The 20161-nt window shown below is 42.3% G+C and overlaps 1 protein-coding gene and 2 long non-coding RNA genes across 6 annotated transcripts in view; 1 reads left to right on the top strand and 2 right to left on the bottom strand.

Annotated features, from left to right (window-relative positions):
- The window catches only part of CCNYL1 (cyclin Y like 1), a 35731-nt gene extending 32960 nt beyond the window's left edge, over positions 1 to 2771 (bottom strand). Inside the window, exon 1 of one of the 2 annotated variants that reach the window (XM_019726925.2) lies at positions 2253 to 2771. In XM_019726925.2, the coding sequence (XP_019582484.1) occupies positions 2253 to 2478 (226 nt within the window). In that variant the 5' untranslated portion in view covers positions 2479 to 2771. The remainder of the gene's footprint in view (positions 1 to 2252) is intronic. The other variant, XM_019726924.2, reaches the window with a different exon arrangement.
- A 269-nt stretch (positions 2772 to 3040) lies between these two features.
- Positions 3041 to 20161, top strand: part of LOC141567085 (uncharacterized) — a 48257-nt gene continuing 31136 nt past the window's right edge. Inside the window, exon 1 of the long non-coding RNA XR_012489481.1 lies at positions 3041 to 3663. This is a non-coding gene — a long non-coding RNA (uncharacterized LOC141567085). The remainder of the gene's footprint in view (positions 3664 to 20161) is intronic.
- The window catches only part of LOC141567084 (uncharacterized), a 57927-nt gene continuing 45082 nt past the window's right edge, over positions 7317 to 20161 (bottom strand). For all 3 annotated transcript variants that reach the window (XR_012489480.1, XR_012489475.1, XR_012489477.1), the window contains 3 exons: positions 17193 to 17286; positions 15433 to 15490; positions 7317 to 7936 (listed from right to left, as the gene is read on the bottom strand). This is a non-coding gene — a long non-coding RNA (uncharacterized LOC141567084). The remainder of the gene's footprint in view (positions 7937 to 15432; positions 15491 to 17192; positions 17287 to 20161) is intronic.

Here is a 20161-nt window from a genome sequence, read left to right as displayed (position 1 = left end):
CCTTGTTTCTATGGAAACTTAGTACTAGTCAAATGCTGAAATTGAGGTTTCTTGTATCACTTTATGGAATGCAAAAAAAAATTAAAGACAAATTGAAATGAAATTTTAACTATCATGTTCAACATAAAAAGGTAAATTCTATACTAATGAAATCTATTTTTTTCCTGATTTAACACTACTTATAGTCCTGTGCTTTATCCGTGTTACCTTACCTGCCCTCTTACCAGCTTCTCCTAAAGTCCCTTTGTCCAGGACTAGTAGTCTCGGATTCAATTCCAGGTCACCAGGACAAACTTTAAAATATATGTATTTGTTTGCCTGGTAAATGTATGCTATTTTACGACTTCTACTTTTACTCTTATCCATCGTAATAGATTTATAGATGTAGGATAGAGAGGTAAATGTTGCTTCTGAATTGTGTACAATAACTTTGAATGGAAATAATCAACACTGGAGTAAGTTAGGACAGGCCTATTTCATAGATGAATTATAAAACAACAAGCATTCTAAAGAGCTTTTGAAGTACCCCAGGAACTAAGTTTGGCATATCTGTCACCTCCATGTTAGCCTTTTCTATTCAGTAGCCGCATTTAGTCATTTCAGATCTCTAGCCTAGGTTTCTTCACCGGCAACATAGGGAGATTACGTACGGGTCTTATTTGTAGTTAGCGGGCCAAATGAGATATACTGAAAATATATTGTAAATCTTAAAAGAACTGTATGAAGGTCTTACTTTGGTCTCTCATCCAACACTATCCATCTACCTAACTGGTTTGTTAAAATCAATCGAAGGCTTACCTTACAACATCAAGCATAGCAGAAGTTCTCACAAATACTTGCTTTGTATTTAAAGGTATGATTAGTGTTTCAATATACACTTAGTTAATTCATAATTTGTTCATTTTTTCCACAATATTTGAACAGTCCAAAAGGAGTACTTCCCAATTATAAAGGCACGAACATCATCCGGGTGGCTTTTTTATTTATTCTAATTTTTCAAGAAATTAAGAGCTCAACTAAAGTTTAAATAGAATAAGAACTATAAGACATTTCCTCTATAAAATGATGAAATAATCTCTGGCATTTAAGTTAAACAAATGGACCAATGGAGCCGTAACATCTTTATGATACGTTTTCTACTTCAAAGGGCACAGTCTTCATTAGCCCCGATGTTACCCAGAATTATTTTAAATCAAACATTTCCTCTCTTCTCCCTGGGCACCCCAACCCCTACCCCCACCCCAGCCATTAGGTCTGAAGAACTTTTACCTCAACGTTCTTAAAGTAGAAGAGGATTCTATTAGCAGGAGGGGGAGCCATGGAGACAAACATTCTAGTGCACGATCTGGCATCTTAACTCCCAAACCTCTATATTACAAATTAAAGTCTAAACGCATATAATTTTTATCTTTTGAAACTTTGACCAAGTCTCACAAACCCCCCCACCCACCTCGTCTCTAGAACCGGCAACTGTGAAAGTGAAGTCACTGAAGTAAGACTAAAGACATATTTGTGTTCTGTCAAAATGGGACGTAATCAGACTCGTGGGTTCTCCTTTGGCTAAAAAACTATTCTCTGCAGCTCTGGCAGTAACATTTCACATCGTTCAGTTATTTTACATTCCCTCTCCCACCATTTTCTCTCCTTCTGTGTTCAAATTATAGCTGGAAGGAATGAAGCAGCTTCTATCCAGGCAACTGAAAAGAGCCTACTTAAGAACACCATACCGACTCGCCTAGGTCAATTTCTATTTTGCATTTAAATAACAAACCCTAAAATGTTTGCGTTGAATGGTCCTGAGCATCAACTACCTTAACGGGCGGGAGCAAGGGTCTTCCATGGCGCAGGACAGGGAGATGGGGAGGATACTCCGAAGTTGGGGTGTTCGAGTTTTCATTGAGCAAAGGGAGAGAATATGCCCACAAATCTTTTTAAAGTCCCAAGAAACGTTCAATAGAGCCCCAAACAGGAAGGGCCGAGGGCTGGAGGGTCTCAGGCCGGGGTGGGAAATGGGAACGGGGGAAAGAACTGGGCATTCGGGTGGTGAAGAGGGAAAGAAACTGGCCGGCGGCGAAGGGGAAAGAACCAGGCGTGGGAACGCCAAGCAGAGCCAGCCTCCGTCCCCGGTGCCTAGCCTGGGAAAGTCGGCTCCCGGCAGGAAGGAGCCTGAAGCGGCGGCTCACTCCCGAGGGACCCTAGGGGCGGCGGCTGCCAGAGGTCCCGAGAGCGGACGGCGCCCGCCGCCTCCTCACCTTCGGGCATCTCCCGGTCGCTGATGTGCTGCAGGTGGTGGCCCTCGCCGGCTCCGAAATCCAACTCGGTGGGCTCTGGGGCAGCCGGCGTTGGTGCTACTGCCACGGCGTCCCCGGCCGCCGCCTCATAGACCTCAGACTCGTAGTCCGGCTCTGCCGCCCCCGAGCGCCGGCCCCGCTTGGGGCTGGCATTAGGGGACAAGCAACAGGTCAGCGTGTTCCCCATGGGGCGATTCCACTCCTCGCCGCTGCTGACGCCTTCGCTAGTCCACGGACTCCGCCGCGCTCAAGCAGTACCCCCTCCCCCAACAATGGCGCGGCCGGTACGAGCAGCCCGGGGCTAAGCCCGGGCTACGCCACGCAAGGCCTCGCCCGCTGCTCGCCCGTCCGCCGGGCCGCCGGGCCCCGGGCAGGGCTCCGGGCCCGGCCGCACCCCCACCGCCGCGCCGCTACCGCCTCCCCCGAGCTGACTAGTCTGTGAGGGCGGCGACCAGCCCGGCTTATTTAAAAGGGGTGGGGACCCGACAGGCGCTGAGAACTGTAGCCACTGCGGGGAGAGAACGCAGCCGGAGCTCCTCCTCCTTCCGCAGCCGCCTCTGGAATGAAGGCTGTTCTGCCGGCTGGCACCTGCCAACCGGAACGCGGCCTGCGGTCACCTGGTTACAGAGAACCAATCACGCCCAGAGTTCCCTCCACGCGCCCGCCTCGCAGCGTAGGCACGTGACTCACAATGCCCCGCCCCCGCTCCGCCCCCCGCGCGGCGCGCCGCAGACTCGGTTTCCATTCATCGCCCGCGGCTCCTGCTTTCCGATCCTACGGGAAGCGCCGCGGGCGTTTGTTGCTGCCAGGGGTCCTCCGTCAGGGGGCCTTGTAGAAAGTCCGTGTTAGTAACGAGCCTGTTCTTTTATCAACTTGGTTTCACCGGGTCTGACAGCTGACTCATTTGATGCATTGCTCACTGAACTTAGTTACACCCGAATTGTTCAGCGTTTTGGTAACTAACTGCTCCTCTCCTGCCTTCCAAAAAGTGCTAGTTTAAGCCCGTCACTTGACCAACCACCGGCGCCCTGGTCCTACTCTCCATAAACAGCTGTGACTGTGACTCTTCAATGAGACTTGAGGACACGTCACCCCTCCACTTCCTCATCGGCAAAACAGGAACCAAACGCGTCTCTCCAACTTGGAAACGCAGGGGATTCATTCACCAATTCGCTCTTCTCCTGTTTCTCGCTTCCACGGCAGGAGTTTCCAGACTTTACTTTTTCGGCCAACGACAATGTGTAAAGCATTTTCTCATGCAAAATGGAGAACCACAAGTGGAGTACCACGATCCTGATGTGATAAAAATGATGCTGATGATAGTTAACATCTGGCAAGCCCTTACTATGCGCCCGACCCCGTTCCAAGCGAGGTATTCCTTTAACCGTTCAAAACAATCCTCATTTTACAGAAGAAATTGAAACGCAATTGTTGAGTAACGCTCCCAAGTCGCATGACTGCTCAGGGGTGGGGCCAGGATTTGATCCCAGACCTGTGTGGATCTCTCCACAGGCATTTCATCGTGACTACCAGAAAATAGAGGTAGAAGTAAAACTTGGGAAATAGTGACGTTGTGTCAGGATTTTTTTTTTTTAAAGGAAGAATAATTTTTTGATGTGGATTTTAAAATATTTTCCCTTCATCCAACGTAAATCTCACCTAGGTGCCAGGCACTGCATGTGTGAAACACTCCTGCTGTCAATGGGCTCAGGCAGATGAGAAAAGAAAGGCTTACAGAGTCCAATTGTCTGAGGTCACACTGTTGGGAAGTACTTAAACCTGGGACTCAAACCAAGATCTATCTGATCCCAAAGTAGATGTTAAGGTAAAGAGTTCGAATTTTATCCTGGAAACATAAACCGATGGAATGATGTGAAGTTGAGTCACTATCAGATGGTTTGTAGTGAGGTCACTCAGGACAATAAGGCAGATGGAAGGAAACAAGACCAATTAAGACACGTTATATTCCCTAGGGGAGAAATGAGGGTTCAGACTAAAGACAGCAACTAGAATGGAGGGAAAGGATTTGAGATCTTTTGGGAGGCAGAATAGAAGTACTTGGTGACTAGATATGGCGGGAGAAGTAAAGAAGGGTGGCAAAAATGGTTGCTAGGGTTCTGTAACAGTGGCAGGTCTGGGAGAGCAAAGGGAAGCTAACAGGAGTAATGTGATTTGAACTAAGCAATAATGTGATTCTGTGATAGAAACTGAGATCTTGCATTTGCCCACTGATGGCTGAAGATGCCCGGGGAGGACTTTATGATCAGTGTTTCACTTGGGTCTGGAGTAAATTCGCTCATTCTTTCATCCATCCATTTTTTTCATTCAATAGTCATTCAGTACCTGTGCCCTTGACATATGTCACACACTTTTTAGGTGCTGGGGATGTTGCGTTGACCAACATAAACAAGGTGCTTGTTCTCATGAAATTTATCTTCTAGTATAGGCAATGTTACCCATCACACCTCAAACTCACGGCCTGGGATGGTTATTGCTCTTCAGTCATTGTTATTTTTATTCCAGAGAGCAGGGTGGAGGAAGAAAAAGGAGATTTTTCAGAAGATCCACATAGCACAGTGCTTACATATTACTGGCTTAAAGCTTAGTCACATGGCGACACCTAGCTGCAAGAGAGGCTCAAAAAAAGGTAATCGTAACTAATGCAGAAGGAAGAATATTGGATATTAGAAGGTAACTAGCACTCTATGCCACAATCTGTGGAGACAAATTAGGGACGTTTCAACTTCAAGAATAATTTGTGATAAAATTTCATAGCCCTTTGAAAGCATATGTGAAAAACGAATACAAGCACTTCTGTAATGACCTTTTCTTAAACTAAGAGGACAGAAAAAGTAGAGAATGAAACTAGGTTAGACACAGAAAGATTTCATGGCAGTCAAGTGACCAGGATTATATATGATATGTGTGTTGACTAACGGGGTTCCAGCATGAGTATTACAACTAGAGGTACTTAAAGAGTAGTATTTTGTGTGTAAGTAACAGGTACATTTTTTTCCCCCAGGCAGTCTATCATTATCATGTATTCTCAAAGGCATATGTGAACAAAAATGCCAAGAATTGCTATACTTGATTTGATGTGGCAGAACTTCTCTCATTCCCAACTTCAGAAAATTATAATCAGGATTTTTCAGCAAGTGGGGGCATTCAATGGTGCTGGTTCTCATATTTTATTAAGCTGTCCAGTGCCTCTTCCACCTATCTCTTTTCCATGCATTCTGAACTATTCTCCCACCTTCTATCTTCTCACAGCCTGGAAATTTCTTTCTGCCAAGTGAGTCAGCTGAGATAAGAATGTTCATTTATTTAATATGATGCTATGAAAAAAAATAGGAATGTTAGTCTGCCATACCATCAGGGCAGTTAATGCTCATTGGACAGGTCAGTTCTGGCCCCAAATAGCCACTGCGATTACAGTTCCAAACCTTAGGGTATTTTATGAGACAAACTCTAAGAAGCGCCTGCAGTTTCGAGAGTAGGAGTTTCCTTTTGCCTTCCTTTTGCCTTTTCCTTTTCTATGCCTTTTAATGGTTTATTTTCTTCCAGTTCCATTTGTCTATATGCTATAGGAAACCTGAAATCTTTCTCAGTTCTCTGCCCATGCTTCCTCGGGTCACCTCTACTTGGGGCGTGGAAGATCCTTTTTCTTCTGGAAGTGCCCTGTTCAGAGACTCCTGGTTTTCTAAAGCAGATGCCAGCTCTACTCCCCATCCCAAACAGTATAACAGCATAAGGTCTGCACTTAACTAGTTCCATAAGAGAACCACCCTCTACACTTGCCCAGGAAATAAACTCACTGCCAAATCCACTTTGGAACAAGGCAGAGTATAAATAAACACACTAAATGCTTTCAATAGTTTCTTTTTTTACCCCAGTCATGCCCGTGCTCCTTTTCTCCCCAACATTTTCATGTTTCACTATTTCCATTTGTGTGATATCTTGGTACTTTTGAGATGTAACAACTTCTCTCTCTCAAAATGGAATCCCTGGCCAAGTTGCCTTAGTGAAATTAGAACCATTTTTCTTGCAATGATTTGACATGTTTCTTGTAGGAACATTTTTGACAGCAGCCTCCTCAAATCAAACTGATGTTAGAAACACTGGAGGAGTGTCGTTGAACTTGACATCAGGGAAATGTTTGAAGAAGTCTTTTTAACCCAGAAACAAAACTCATAGATTTCAGGATGTATATTTTCCTTATGATGGCTCTATTGCCCTATTGTGGAAACAAATCTGTTTTTATCCTCATAGAATGGCATCCGCCCTGAAGTACCTCTAGAATTTTTCTATCAGAAGGGATTAGGACAGCAAACTGGATGGATGTAGGGGCCAGGAAACCTATCTTAAGAGTCACATTTGAGTAGAAAGCATACTTCTTAAAACAAACCAATAAGTAAGTTTGCTGAACAAGCCAGGCTTACGTAGGCTGCTTGTTTGGAGAGACTAGGGTTACAGTAGTAATGCCACATACCCTATGAGCGGCTTCTTCTCAGTATTCTACAGATAATGTAGAATACTCCTATAAAAAAAATACTCTGGTTATGCAATCAATACTTTGCCTAGGAGTGGCAAAAAAACAAACAAACAACAAAAAAACAAAACAAAAAACAAAACAGACCACAGGAGCATCTGAAGCCATTGTCCAAACCCAGTCTTCCCTGTTCTTTGCAGCCATAGTATTAGCACTGCCCTACCTTGGCCATCTGGTGAACCTCTACGTGTACTTTGAAGCTTAGCTCAAGTACAGCCTCCTCTGCAGTGCTTCTCTCACTCCTTTAAGACTGGGAGATTCTGTATCTTCAGTGCAATCAGTTCCTTATGCAAACCCTTACTACAGAGCAGCCTTGTACACATAATATGGCAACTATTTATTTGTTTGACCCCCTACCCCCAATAAACTAGGCACTCCTTGAGGACAGAGTTATTTTCTTCTTCCTCGTCTCCTTCTTCTTCTCCCCCTGTCCCTCCCCCTCCTCCTCCTCCCCCTCCTCTTCCTCCTTCTTCTCCTTCTCCTTCTCCTCCTTTTTTGTATCCCCAGCACTAAATATAATCTCTGGCTTGTAGCTGTCTCAATATATTTTTCTTGAATGGAAAGATAAACGAATTAAAATGTTGCATTAAGAGTACCAACAATCACAATTTGAGAAATGTTTTGACTATTCCTTATTTATCAATATTCTCTATTCTTGTCTGTGCCTCTGTGTCTGGTTTCTGTGCCCCTATCGCCTTCTTAAGAACAACAGCTATTTTATAATGCGCCCAGTTCTGTGGGTCAGGATTCAGGCATGACACAGTGGGGACTGCTCATGCCTGCTCCAGGGCAACTGGGGCCTCAGCCGGAGTCGATCTAGCAACTGGCCATGGCCCCAGATGGCTCACCTGGGATCATACATCTGGAGAGCCAGTTCTGGCTGTCAGCTGGGTTCCTCAATTCCTCTCCAGGTCATGTCTCCTGAGTCCCTGGGAGCGTCTTCATTCACATGTCAGGTACCTGGCCTGTGAAGGCTGGAGCAGGTGGGTCTGGCTGGACGTCCCTCACAGCATGCTGGTCTCGAAGTCGTCAGACTCCTCACTGGAAGCAGATACATAACCCCAGCGTGCTTCCCTTCTCTGATAAACACATGAATCTAAAAATATGGGCAAGGAAGGGGAAAGTGTGATGAGCAACATCCCTTCAATTAAAGGGAAAAAACAACAACACTCAAAGCCAGTTTCTTCACTGTTATGAAGTTCATCACCTTACAGTGGATTATGGTAAACTTACTGTAACCAAATCTAAGTCTTGTATGCTACATGGCATCCAAATTATCCTTTTTCCATCTTGGTCTCTGAGTTTAGTAGCTAGAAAGAAGACAGATTTGTGCATGTGCTTTTGAAGCAAATTTGCCATAGGTTAAGTTTATTTTGTGATGTTCCAAGTTATAAGTTTGAAAATAACATACACACTAAATCAAACTGAGAAAAGTAAGAGGGGAAATTTCCTAAAATCTACATGCTAACACCACATTTTTCTAGTGATTACTTTCGTAGAGCAACTTAGAACCTATGGTTTCAGCAAATAAAGTGTTCTATGTAACATGAACCCACTGCATGAAAACAAGGTTTTAAATGTTATCGTTGCTACTTTTAACTAGAAATTTCCATGGGAATGTGCACTTTGAAGTGTTTTACATAAACTAATACCCACAAAAATCCCATGGTATAGTAACATGAAAGCCCCTCAGGGAAGCTCTCCACGTGGAACCCGGCTGACCTCACTACAGAAGGATTTTTCCTTCTCCTGGGAAGTCGATGGAATGAACACACTGTTTGCTATTGCCCGTTTTTGAAGCAAGGTATGCCAAGGTCTGCGTGCCCTTCTCCAGAAGTATCAGGGGAAGAGCCTGTAACATCTGCAAACTCTGCTTAGTGCTCTTTTGGGCAGAAATCGTGCTTTGCTGGCATTTCATGTTTCTGTAAAAGAATAGGGAGAAATTGCCCCTCAGAGTCCTCAGGGAGGTAAGAAGGCTGTGATTAGGAAGCAACTGTGAGTAGGTGTCTGTAGAGGACAAAGAATTGCACAAGGTCAGAAAAATACACATTCCCTACCGGTATCCTTCCAGGGCCTTGACTGAAAGCCAAACAATCACAGAGTGAGCCATCCCAGTTCTGAGGCTCAGGATAATTTGGATAATTTATTATAATTAATTAATAATAAATAACGACTTGAATAATTGAAGGTCCCCTACTTTCAGGCTGTGGACTAGAAGAAGTGCCCTGCTGAGCCATAATGGAGCCCAAGGCATAGAAGAAATCAGTAATACTTACGTCTTTATTAAGAGACATTATTGATATTTTGTTCATTACAGATTTTTACATAACTTTTATTTTAAAATATCGAATAGTATTGATCTGGATTACTGAGATTCTTGGTGTCCCATTAAATTTGGCACCTTTAGCAAGTGCCTTACTCATCTCCCCCCAGTCCAAGCTTTGTGCCCAGAAGCAGTGTGAGGGGTATCTGGATATTTTTTGGCCTGCACTTGAAAGGGAAAAGAGGGAGAGCCAAACTTTTGGGCTGGTCTTTCAGCCATGGTGTCCTGAACTTTCCAAATCATTGAAGTCAAAAGAATCAAATTCCAGTCTGTGACAGAGACGAGAGACAGCTCCAAGTCTTGTGTGTGCCATCATCACCCCATTCTACAGAGGAGAAACTGAGACTCAGCACATGTGACAGATCTGCCCGACATGACAAATCTAGAAAGTGGCAAGTGAGGACTTGAATCCAGACTGGGTGGACTCCATAGGTTGTGCTCTGAGCAACTGGACTCTGAGAAATTGCCCACTTGCTGTGTTTCCCACCATTCCCTGTTGAAAAAGATAAATCACGTTTTTTTCCCTCACTTTTCTTACATAACTTTTCTCAGTGAAAAATTATGACAAAATATCTTCTAATAACTTTTAATGAATTTCATTGTCTTTTTACTCTTATGGAAGTGACATGTATTCACTGAAGAGAAATTAGAAAACACATATAAACGAGAGAAATAAATCAAAATGCCACCCAAAGAGCCACCCACTATTAGCATTTTGTTTCATACCTCTCCAAGATTTATTTTAATAAATTACATGGATATGATTTAAAAATGAAACTATGCTACACATGTAGTTATTTAAAACGTGCTTTCTTAACAATATACTTTGCACACCTTTCTCAGTCATTGCTTTTTTGCAGAGTAATTTGTGATGGCTTCATAATATGTATTCATCTGTTCATGAATAGTTATTGAGGGCCTGCTACTCTCCAGGGGATGAGCTAAGCACTGGAGATACATCAGTTAACAAAACAAAGAATTCGGCCCTCTAGGGTGGACATTTAAGTAAAGGGTGACCTTCAAAAGATAAATGAATAAATGTGTGTCAGTTAATAGGGACACCATTTTGGGTGTGTCAAGGAGTCTTCTGTGACAAGGGGCTTTTATGGGCCAAACTGTACCCCCTCCCCAATTCATATGTTGAAGTCCTAACCCCCCAATTCCTCCAAATGTGACCGCATTTAGATATAGGGGCTTCACAGTGGTAATAAGCTAAAATGAGATCCTGATGGCGATTCCCACCCCATTATGACTGGTGTCCCTTTAAGAAGAAGTTTAGACACAGATGCATAGAGGGAAGACACAGGGAGAAGATGGCCATCTATAAGCCAAGGAGAGAGACCTGGAATAGGAGAAACAAATGGCCCTCAGGAGGAACCAATCCTGCTGGCACCTTGCTCTTGGATTTCCAGCCTCCAGAACTGTGAGAAAATTAATTTCTGTTGTTTAAGCCACTGAGTCTGTGCTATTCATTATGGCAGCCCTATACATGAATACAGGGGCCGAGAAAGAGTTCTGAATGAAGTGAGAGGGTGTGAGCCCTGTGGAATCTGGGGAAGAGTGAGTGCCAGGGCCCCAGACTAGAGCTTGGTTGTTTGCAACAGAGGAAAGCAAAGGGCCAGATTCCTGGAAGAGTCTCTGAAGGGAGAATGGAAGGAGATGAGGTCAGAAGAGAAAGCAGGGTACCACTGGGTCCTGAAGCATCCCAGAGGCCTTGGAAAGGAGTTCCGATTATGTTCTGGGGAAAAGAAGAGAGCCATTGAACCTGACATTTTAACAAAGGTCCTAGGCTCCTGTGTGGAGCCCAGACTAAATGTATCAAAATGTCTGGAACCCTCTTATTAAGCAATTAAATAATTTAGCAGTGTATTTTAAAAGTTTAGAGGGAGAAGCAAGGGGAAGGGTGTCAGGGACACTGGCCCCCAAAGTCCTAAGCCCTCTTGGTACCCCCGCCATTTGCCTGGCCATCCTACTGCCCAATCTGATAAACAGGATAAACTGTCATTGTAAACAAGCCCCTGACTTTCCCATGAGTCCTTCTCCACAGGGTCATTCAGCGGGACCTCTCTTCCCCCATTTGAAGACCAGGTGGTTCCTACCCCTGCCCCAACCTTATGTCTGTTCCCTTTCTCTGTGTCTTACACCCATGTTCCCAACCTTCAGGCTCCCTCCACCCCACTCAAGCCTCCCTGGCTCACTGGTTCCAACTGCCATCTGCCAAGATTCCATTGTACTCTCCTCTCTTGCTCTCTCTCTCTCCTTCTCTCTTGCTCTCTCCCCCACTTCCTCATTCCTGACTTCCCCCTGGGGAATGGAAAATGGAAGCCTCCTCTGATATCTGCAAATAAAATTTCAGGGAAGTGGACACTTTCCAGTAGTCAGGTATGGGAACAAAATTAATGGCTACCCTGCCCAGTGAAGAAACTGCATGCCTTCCTAGTATTAAGGCAGAGGTAATGGCTGCATGAGCAATAACACAGCCCAGCCTTGGACCAAACTTTGACCAGTGTGCTTCTCTAAGGAGGCTTTTGTTCATTTCCAAACTCTTCTTCTGTTACTGAGGGGTCCTCTCTGATGGAAAGAGCCTTCATTAGTAACTTCCTCTAAGAATGTATGTATTTCTGTTTGCCTTCTACTCAGTCTTTCCATGTCCTCCACAGCCCCCTACCCAAGGCTTATTGACTCCGTCAACATTTACCTGTCATTCTTCTCTAGGCTGCATTTTGCTTATCAGTCATTGGAAATAAAGGGGTCAAATTGGTTCTTTTCTCAAAGAGCAATGAACCCATAGAACTGGTAAAAACCAAATGGATGCCAGGAGTGAGCGTGCCAGTTCAGCCCTGACTCTTGGGCTGATCCACTCACTGGACCACCAGTGATGTTACAAAGCCAGGCAGTGGTACCTCTATGAGCTGGATACTCCCGAGTGCAAATGCCCAGGGCCTAAGAAGGGCAATAACAGGAGGGTCACTGCTCTGCGTCTTCACTGTCACAAAGGCTCAATGCCACCTGGTTATACCTATAGTTACAGAAAAGCACTGCAGGTTTGAAGATAGCACTGTCCAACTTAACTCATTACTCATTATGTCATTACTGGGCTACATCTGCTGTGAACTATGAACCAATATTTTTAATAACCCCCCCGATAACTCCCTTAATCACCTTTGGAATGATGCAATTATATTGAATGGAATGTGTATGTGTGTGCATGTGTGGGTTGAATTATTTACTTCTTAGATATCGACATTTAAATATACCACAAATTTTTAACCTTATTTTGGAATTTTCTCTCTCTCGCTCTCTTTTTCTTTGGTTTGGTTTAGTTTATTATGCAAGTGGCCTGTGTTTCTCTTGACCTCTGAAAGGCCCTCTGAAAACCTGAAACCTAGGCAAGGTGACAAAGTCTGGTCATTCAGTACTAAGGGCCTCCTCATGTTACTTCTTTACTTAGAAAAATAACATGTTGTAGAAAACCCAGAGCCACAAACATTCTTCCCAGGCTAATCAGTTTCTGAATTCTTAGATTTTTAATTTAATTTCACTATCAGGGAATTTTCTACACTGAAATATCTAGGCAAGACCAAAAAGAAAATCTCATGTGACTCCGTATCTTCCAGGATGAGTGAGAATCAGATATGCCTCTGGGATGTAGCAAGCAAAGGAACTGATTTTCACCCCACGTATAGTCAGCTCAAAATTAGAAAGAGGGTGAGTAAAGAGTTACACGTGGCTTATTGCATAGCTTACCAGATTCTCACGCCTATTTTCTTGGGCAAAATAGCAGAGTACCTAGCCTACTTTGTTAAAAATGTTTGCAAAACTATAGTTTAATCTTTGTAACTTCCATTGCTAACTCGACACTAACATGCCCATAGGTTCAGTACAGAAATGAAACTAAACTTTTTAGCAACACGTGCACTCCATAATAATACTGTCATCTTGAGTTTGAGGGATCATGAAATTGCCTGTATGTAGTTTTAAATTCCCCAGTGATGCCAAACATATTTGAGTCAACAGACACTAAATACCAGAGTTCAATTTAGCTGAATACCAGGGGAGTGACTCAAATTACTTTGAGGGAAATAAATATATCTGTAACTAATGTAAATGGCAAAACTTTGAAAACTCAGAAAATTTGGATAACAGAGTTGGAAAACAGTAAAGTAAGACGTTTCCAGAAAGGCTAATGAATTTTGCATTTTCTTGAATTATGTTATTGTAACCCTTTTTCTATTCACATATTTTCTCAGACATATGTGAAAATACTGCTTTTACCAATTAATGATAGCATCTAGTACAGTACTAATAATACATCATTGTTGTTAGAAATGTCTTATACTACAGAACTATTCAATATAGTAAATACCAATAATCATAGTAATAATAATCACCAAAGTAATATCTAACTCTGGTCAACTACTTAATATTACCTAGAAGCTTTGCTAAGTGCTTTTATGGATTGTTTTATATAAACTTCCCAACAACCTCATGAGATAGGTAAAATGATTTGCTAATTCCTATTCTAGTGACTGGCTAAGATTTTTCTTGAGAACCTACTGTGTGCCAGGCTCCGTTCTCAGTACTGTACATGTATTAACTCATTCAATCTTCACAACTCCCCGCAGAGCTGGTGCTCTCATTGTTCCCACTTTAGGGAGGAGGAAAGAGGAACCAGAGTGGAGGTGACCTGCCCAAGCTCTCATAGCTGTCACTGACATCGCCAACACTTATAGTCTGGCAGGCTGGCTCCAAGCTCAGCCTCTCCCTTACTAAGCAGCTGCTCAGCACTAGCTGTTTTCTTTGAGCCTTTTGTGCATCGGGCACTGTATCAGATGATGGTCATGTGTTCATTACCCCTCCTTGAGGAGCTCATTGCTGTCCCATTTTTCAGATGAGGAAAGTAAGGCACAGGCCACTTGCTCAGAGTTCAACACCTGGTCTTGTCCGATCCCCGAGCTCATATGTTTCCACTCTATTGCACAGGAAAAGTGGGTATAGCTTTGCAAGGTGCACAGTGACTCTGAGGAAAAGTACGTGCACTGTGAGAAGCCAATTAATCAGATCCTGAAATCCCATCAACACATGAGACGAATAGGAAGGAGTTCCTGAGCGGGCACACTCTCCATTTGTCTCACTGCACCTTCCAGGGTTCTGGCCCCTGAAACGGAGTAAAGAAGCTGCCGTCTTCAGAAATTAGGTCTAGAAAGCATTAGTCAGTCTCATGGCAAACTTGTTTTTTTATGGTTAGCCCAGGCTAGAAGACACAGGATCAGAATCTACCCTCATGGGTCCTGATTCCACCCCTTCTTAGACTTTTGAGTTGTTTGTTGAGGCCAGTGGTTTAAAAAGGCTCAAGTCACAGGCGAGTAGTGGAAACACAAGAGAAACTATTCCTGCAAAGTGAAAACCAGCTTGTAGTTTTTCCTGTTATTCATTTTGAGTTTCCTCTTCATCACCATTGAACATTGTTTAAGGAACCATTTACGTACTAAATTGCATTAATTTCTATTTTCTTACATTTCTATTTTATTTTTTTCCTTGTGGGGTATTCTTTTTTTAGTATTATTTATTTTTCAGTTATAGTTGACTTACAATATTACATTAGTTTCAGGTGTATATAAAACATAGTGATTAGACATTTAAATGCCACACATTTCTATTTTCTTAAATTGCTTTTTGACACACAATCAATCATAGCCTCAGCATTTGACAGAATTTTGCGATGGTGCCAGCCCAGGCTGGTACACTGTGCAGGTGACATTTCCCATGGAAAAAGGTGTTTCATTTTCCTGAATTGTGTACATGATTGTCACTATTTGTGGTTTCTTCAGAAATGAGTACCTTTATACAATGATCTACTGTCATTCTTCTTTCTGAAGTCATCTCTCTATCTCTCTATCATCTATGTAGTCATCTATCAATCATCTATCTTTCTTCCTCTATCTGTGTATCTATCATCTATCCATATCTCATCTATCTAGTCAGTTATTATCTATCAATTATCTGTCTATCTATCTATCTATCTATCTATCTATCTATCTATCTATCTATCTTCACAAATTGACTTATAGTGCTTGAGTCCTCAACCACTAAAGCGCTCGCTGTGACTCTTGTCCCCTAGGATTACTCAGTGCACAAACACACAACTACATGCAGTGCCCTTGCAGTTAGGGCTCTGTGCTAGAACCGAGCGCTGGAGCTGAGAATTTAATAACAATAGTTTACTGTCCTTTGATTCCCCTGCCCCAGATTTATCTACAACCCCTTACCTTATTTCCAGATTTTTGCGTTACGACCTTTAAACTCTTTTCTCTGCTGCTGCAGAACCTGAACAGACAAGCAAAATAGTACATCTAAGTATGTGCATAAGACAGAAAATCAGCTGTTGGCCTATTTGAAATAGGTTCAATTTAATTTAGTTTTTCTAAAATTTAAGTTTTCTGGGAAATGGTTGCTGTGGGGTAAATTTGGTTCATGTGATCACACGGTTAGTGTTGCTTCTCTTAGTTGAAATACAAGAGCTAGAGTTTGTACATGTGGCTCTCATAGGGGGTTTTGATTGAACAGACATTTTGGTAAGCTAACATAGTTATCAAATGTAGCTACAGTTGTCATCAAATTTTAGAATTATAAGAGCAGAAAGTCTGGGAAGGAAGTAATCTGATTGGCCTTACTGGTTTCCTGCAGACATATTCTAAAGATCAAATAAAATAAACCAACACTCTATTGCCTTTGTAGCTAACTGGTAAACGTGTTTTGCAAAATTTTTAAGTGCCCAGCAAATGTTTTTCTATCGTCTTCCCCCACTGCTTTACACCCCCTGCCTGGCAAACCTCCAACTGCTCTTCTAATTGGTTGGAGTTTTCTCTTTTCTGGCTTAGATGCTATGAGCCGAACACAGAAGGTAGCTGAATTCTCTCATTTCTATGCCTCCTCTTTTCTACACACACACACACACACACACACACCAAGTTTTCTACAGTGCATATAAAAGGTTTTGACAATCAGAACTAAAAAACACACAATAATAAGCTTACAGGGAAAAGTTTCCTGGCACATGGTAGATACTCAATAAATTTTGTTGAATTGAAATAAAATACATTTGAAAACAGGAATTGTAGAAGATCAAGTTTTGTCCCTTGATTTTAAAAATCATAGATATAACCTAAGTACATAATCAACCCCATGAAGAAGATTTATGCACAAATATTTATTGCAGAGTTATAACAATGAAAAAATTGAATCAATCTACATATGCAATATAAATGTTATATTCATGAGGAATTATTATGCAACCACTTACATTTTATGTATAATAATTTTTAAGGTTATGGGTAAATTCTTACAACATAATGTGAAATTTATAAAATGAATGGTATATTCAATTTTATTTCAGTGTAAGTTCAAATCCAAAAGGACACACTGCACAACAAGAACTTAAAGGGAATATATTAAAATGTTAATAATGTTTTCAGGGTAATGAGGCTACTGATTTTTTTCCTGCTTCTTTTCCATATTTCAGAATTTGTCTCAAATAATAAAGATGCACTATTTTAATAATTAGAAAAACGTTAAAAACTAGAAAAACATTTCTATGGAAAGGATTTATTCATATAGCAGCTCAAAACTCCAGGCAAAGTTTGTGCATTTATGACTGAAACTTAACCCGTCGGGTGGTTTTAAATATAATTTTATGAGTCACGTAACTCAGTTTCCATAATTTCTGTAGGTAATTGATTCCAAAGCATAGGTGTCATCTGAAAACACCCTCAAAACCAAACCACTACCAAATTAATTTTATAAAGTAAATACCATGCTTCATAATGACAAGCAGAAAAACTAGATTTACTTTCTGCATCTTTTCCAAGATTTTTGTATGATTAATTCCAAAGTGCAGTCTCACCCAAATGAAACATAATTTGTAAAGGATGTGCTATGGTTGCCTATAGACCATAACAACGCAGTGAATTGGGCTTCTTCCTTGTCCTGAATCTAAGCAAAGAGCCCAGTAGGGAGAAATGAAACCTACCTTAGTAGGGCATCCGTCACCTTGAGCCTTTTCTCCACGTCAGTGGCCACTCTTGCTCCTGAGATCTCTGGCATTCGCACCCACATTCTCCTTACTGGTGGTGAAAAATTTAGGGTGGAGAGGGGCTGAATACAGGTCAGCACAACCTAGGGGCAATTGATGGGTAGCTTCTGATTTTCATCTACATCGTTAAAATGAGTTTTTCTCAATTATATGACACCTCACCGGAGAGTAATGGTAGGAATTATCTGTTTGTTTTAAAAAAAAACCACACACAGCAAAACACCAAGTGTGTTTCTTGCTGTGTAGGACATCACCATGATTTTTGTAAGCTCTTTTTGTCACCTGTCACTTCATTGGCTTTAAGACCGTCCTCTAAGGAAAGGAGGGGGAATTTACTACTCATTTCACAGCAGAAACTGCCTAGTGCTACAAGTCCTCAGCTGTCCGCTGGGCAAGCCTGGGGCGTCCAGGCAGCATTGATCTGAAACCTGCCTTGATTCATTTCCCTCTTTCAGCCATGATCTTGATTCAGCGGTTCTCTCCCAATTTTCCTTCTCTTAGCTTAATAGTTGGGTCTAACCCCCTCATTCCAATTTCTTCCTGCTCCAGCAATGCTGAGATTCCTTATCCCCACAACTCTTCCGCATGATTCCTGAAATGAGTCTTCATGGGATCTCACACGAGCCAACTACACATTTATCACTTTGGTTCGTATTGATTATTGGCCATAATCTCCTAAATCGTAACAGATGAACCAGTGTGATTCCTGCAGGATTGGTAGGAATGACTGTGACGAATCTTTGGAAAGACAAACATGACTTGGTACCTCACTTGTGATGGAAAAATATTCTAACATATGAAAGGCATCTGAATTTATTAGGTTGCCATAAGCTATCATGTAACTACTGATAGATGAGGTTTTTCTCACAGTCTGATAACAGCTTTATTGCATGTTAGCCCGTGTTATTTATTGCTTCCTATGTCTATAAAAACTGGAAAGAACATGTTATACTTTGACTGGTTGACTTGGATTTGTGGTTTGTTTGATCAGAAATGTGCCCTCTAACCGTGGCATTTCAATTTAGGGTCGTAATTGGTTTGAGAGTAAATTGAAAAACATAATTAGAGAGCACTTAAGAAATCAAGCTGCTTCCCTAAATCAGAGCTTCTAACTTCGTTATTATTTTAGACCAAAACTCTGCTTGACATTTGATTTTGCCCTGTAACTTTCTAAAAGTTACACAGAGAAGTCAAAGGGCCAACTAGATCATTAAAAGGCCACGAAGTGTTTTCCTATAGCTTCAGACTAAAGAGAAAGAGCTGTTTAGGGCCACATTTCTGTGTGTGAGGAGCAGGAAACAGGAAGGACACAGAAGGGAGGGGGCCGTGAGTGAGCAACAAGTCTATGGTACAAAGATGAAATACCTGAGGTGCCGACAGAAAGTGGACAGAGAAGGAGAGAGACCTGGTCCTCAGGTCTGCCCCACGCCTGGGCACACAAATAGTGGTGCAGCATCAGTCCAAAGAGAACGTTAGAAAAACAGATCTCCAAGGTCATGACACTGAGAGGTGGCTGGAATAGAATGGTGATGAGATAGACTCAAGAGGAAAGCAACTGAACTGGGCAGAAAAAAGGCTGAGTGGGATTATTGATCTATTTGTCATACTTAGGAGATATAATAGATCTGTTTTAAATCCTCCATCCCACCTTTTTTTCAATCAAAGGTTTGGTTGAGTCAAGATAGTAACTGTTTCAGAAAAGGTGGGAGATTTAGAGTTTGGCGCTTATGGGTTCTTATTCAGAAATCTCATAATAATCCTGAGTAGCGACGGTGTAGAGATGAGATGCATTAACAAAACAGAGGCAGTAAAAGGATGAGAAGATCAAAAGCAAAGGCACTAAACACCCTGCAAATGGTATTTCTCCTAATATTTGAACCTTTTAAAATCTCACTGTGCTGAGGCAATCCTCAAACAATTTATTTTCCATTTAATGACTGACAAAGGGCTACGAATTCCTCACATAGGTCATGTGATTGTTAATTTTATGTGTCAACTTGACTGGGCTAAGGGATGCCCAGGTAGCTGGTAAAACATTATTTCTGGATGTGTCTGTGAGGGTGTCTTGGTAGGAGATTAGCATTCGATTCAGTAAACTGAGTAATGAAGGACCACCCTCACCAAGGAGAGTGGGCATCATCCAATCTGTTGAGGGTCTGAATGGAACAAAACAGGAGATGTAAGGGCAAATTTTTGGCTCTCTTCTTGAGCTGGGGTGTCCATTTCTCCTGCCCTCAGGCATTAAAGCCCCTGGTTCTTGGGTTTGGGGACGTACACCAGGCCTCCCCCACCCCTGCCTCTGTGCCTCAACTCCCAGACTCAGACTGAATGTCCTTGTTCTCCAGCTTGCAGATGGCAGATTGTGAGACTCCTTGGCCTCCACACTGCGTGAGTCAATTCCTACAATAATTCTCCTCATATCTATATATCTATATCTGTTTATATCCTATTGGTTCTATTTCTGTGGAGAACCGTGACTAGTACAGGCCATTGCTTCCCCTAAAAGCCATTCTGTTATAGGGAGAATATAAACCATACTTAAAAGTGTAATCATACTTCTTCCCTTTCCTCTTCCTCTTCCATTCCCTTTCCTTCCTTTCTCTTCTCTTCCTAAACAATTCAGTCCTAAAGCCAGTAGGTGGGGCAAAGTAAAGCATGTCTATGGTAATAGGGGTTGGAAGGGGGAGTCATGATGGCCCAGTGTGGGGTATCAGTGTCTGAGCAGAGAGAAAAGGGTACCTGTCAGAGAGCAGTGGGTGTGAAGGTCAGAGCCCCAGTGGAGGGTAGAAGCCATCCCATGGATAAGGGGCCTGGTGTAGTGGGGTAGAGGTCCTCGCCTAAGTAGGGTGAGGAGGAAGATTTAGCCAAATTTATTTGTCAGATTTAGCCAAAATTAAAAAATAAAA

This window comes from Rhinolophus sinicus, linkage group LG01, assembly GCF_036562045.2.
Source record: "Rhinolophus sinicus isolate RSC01 linkage group LG01, ASM3656204v1, whole genome shotgun sequence".
Lineage (NCBI taxonomy): Eukaryota > Metazoa > Chordata > Mammalia > Chiroptera > Rhinolophidae > Rhinolophus > Rhinolophus sinicus.
This window is presented reverse-complemented; position numbering and strand designations above follow the sequence as displayed.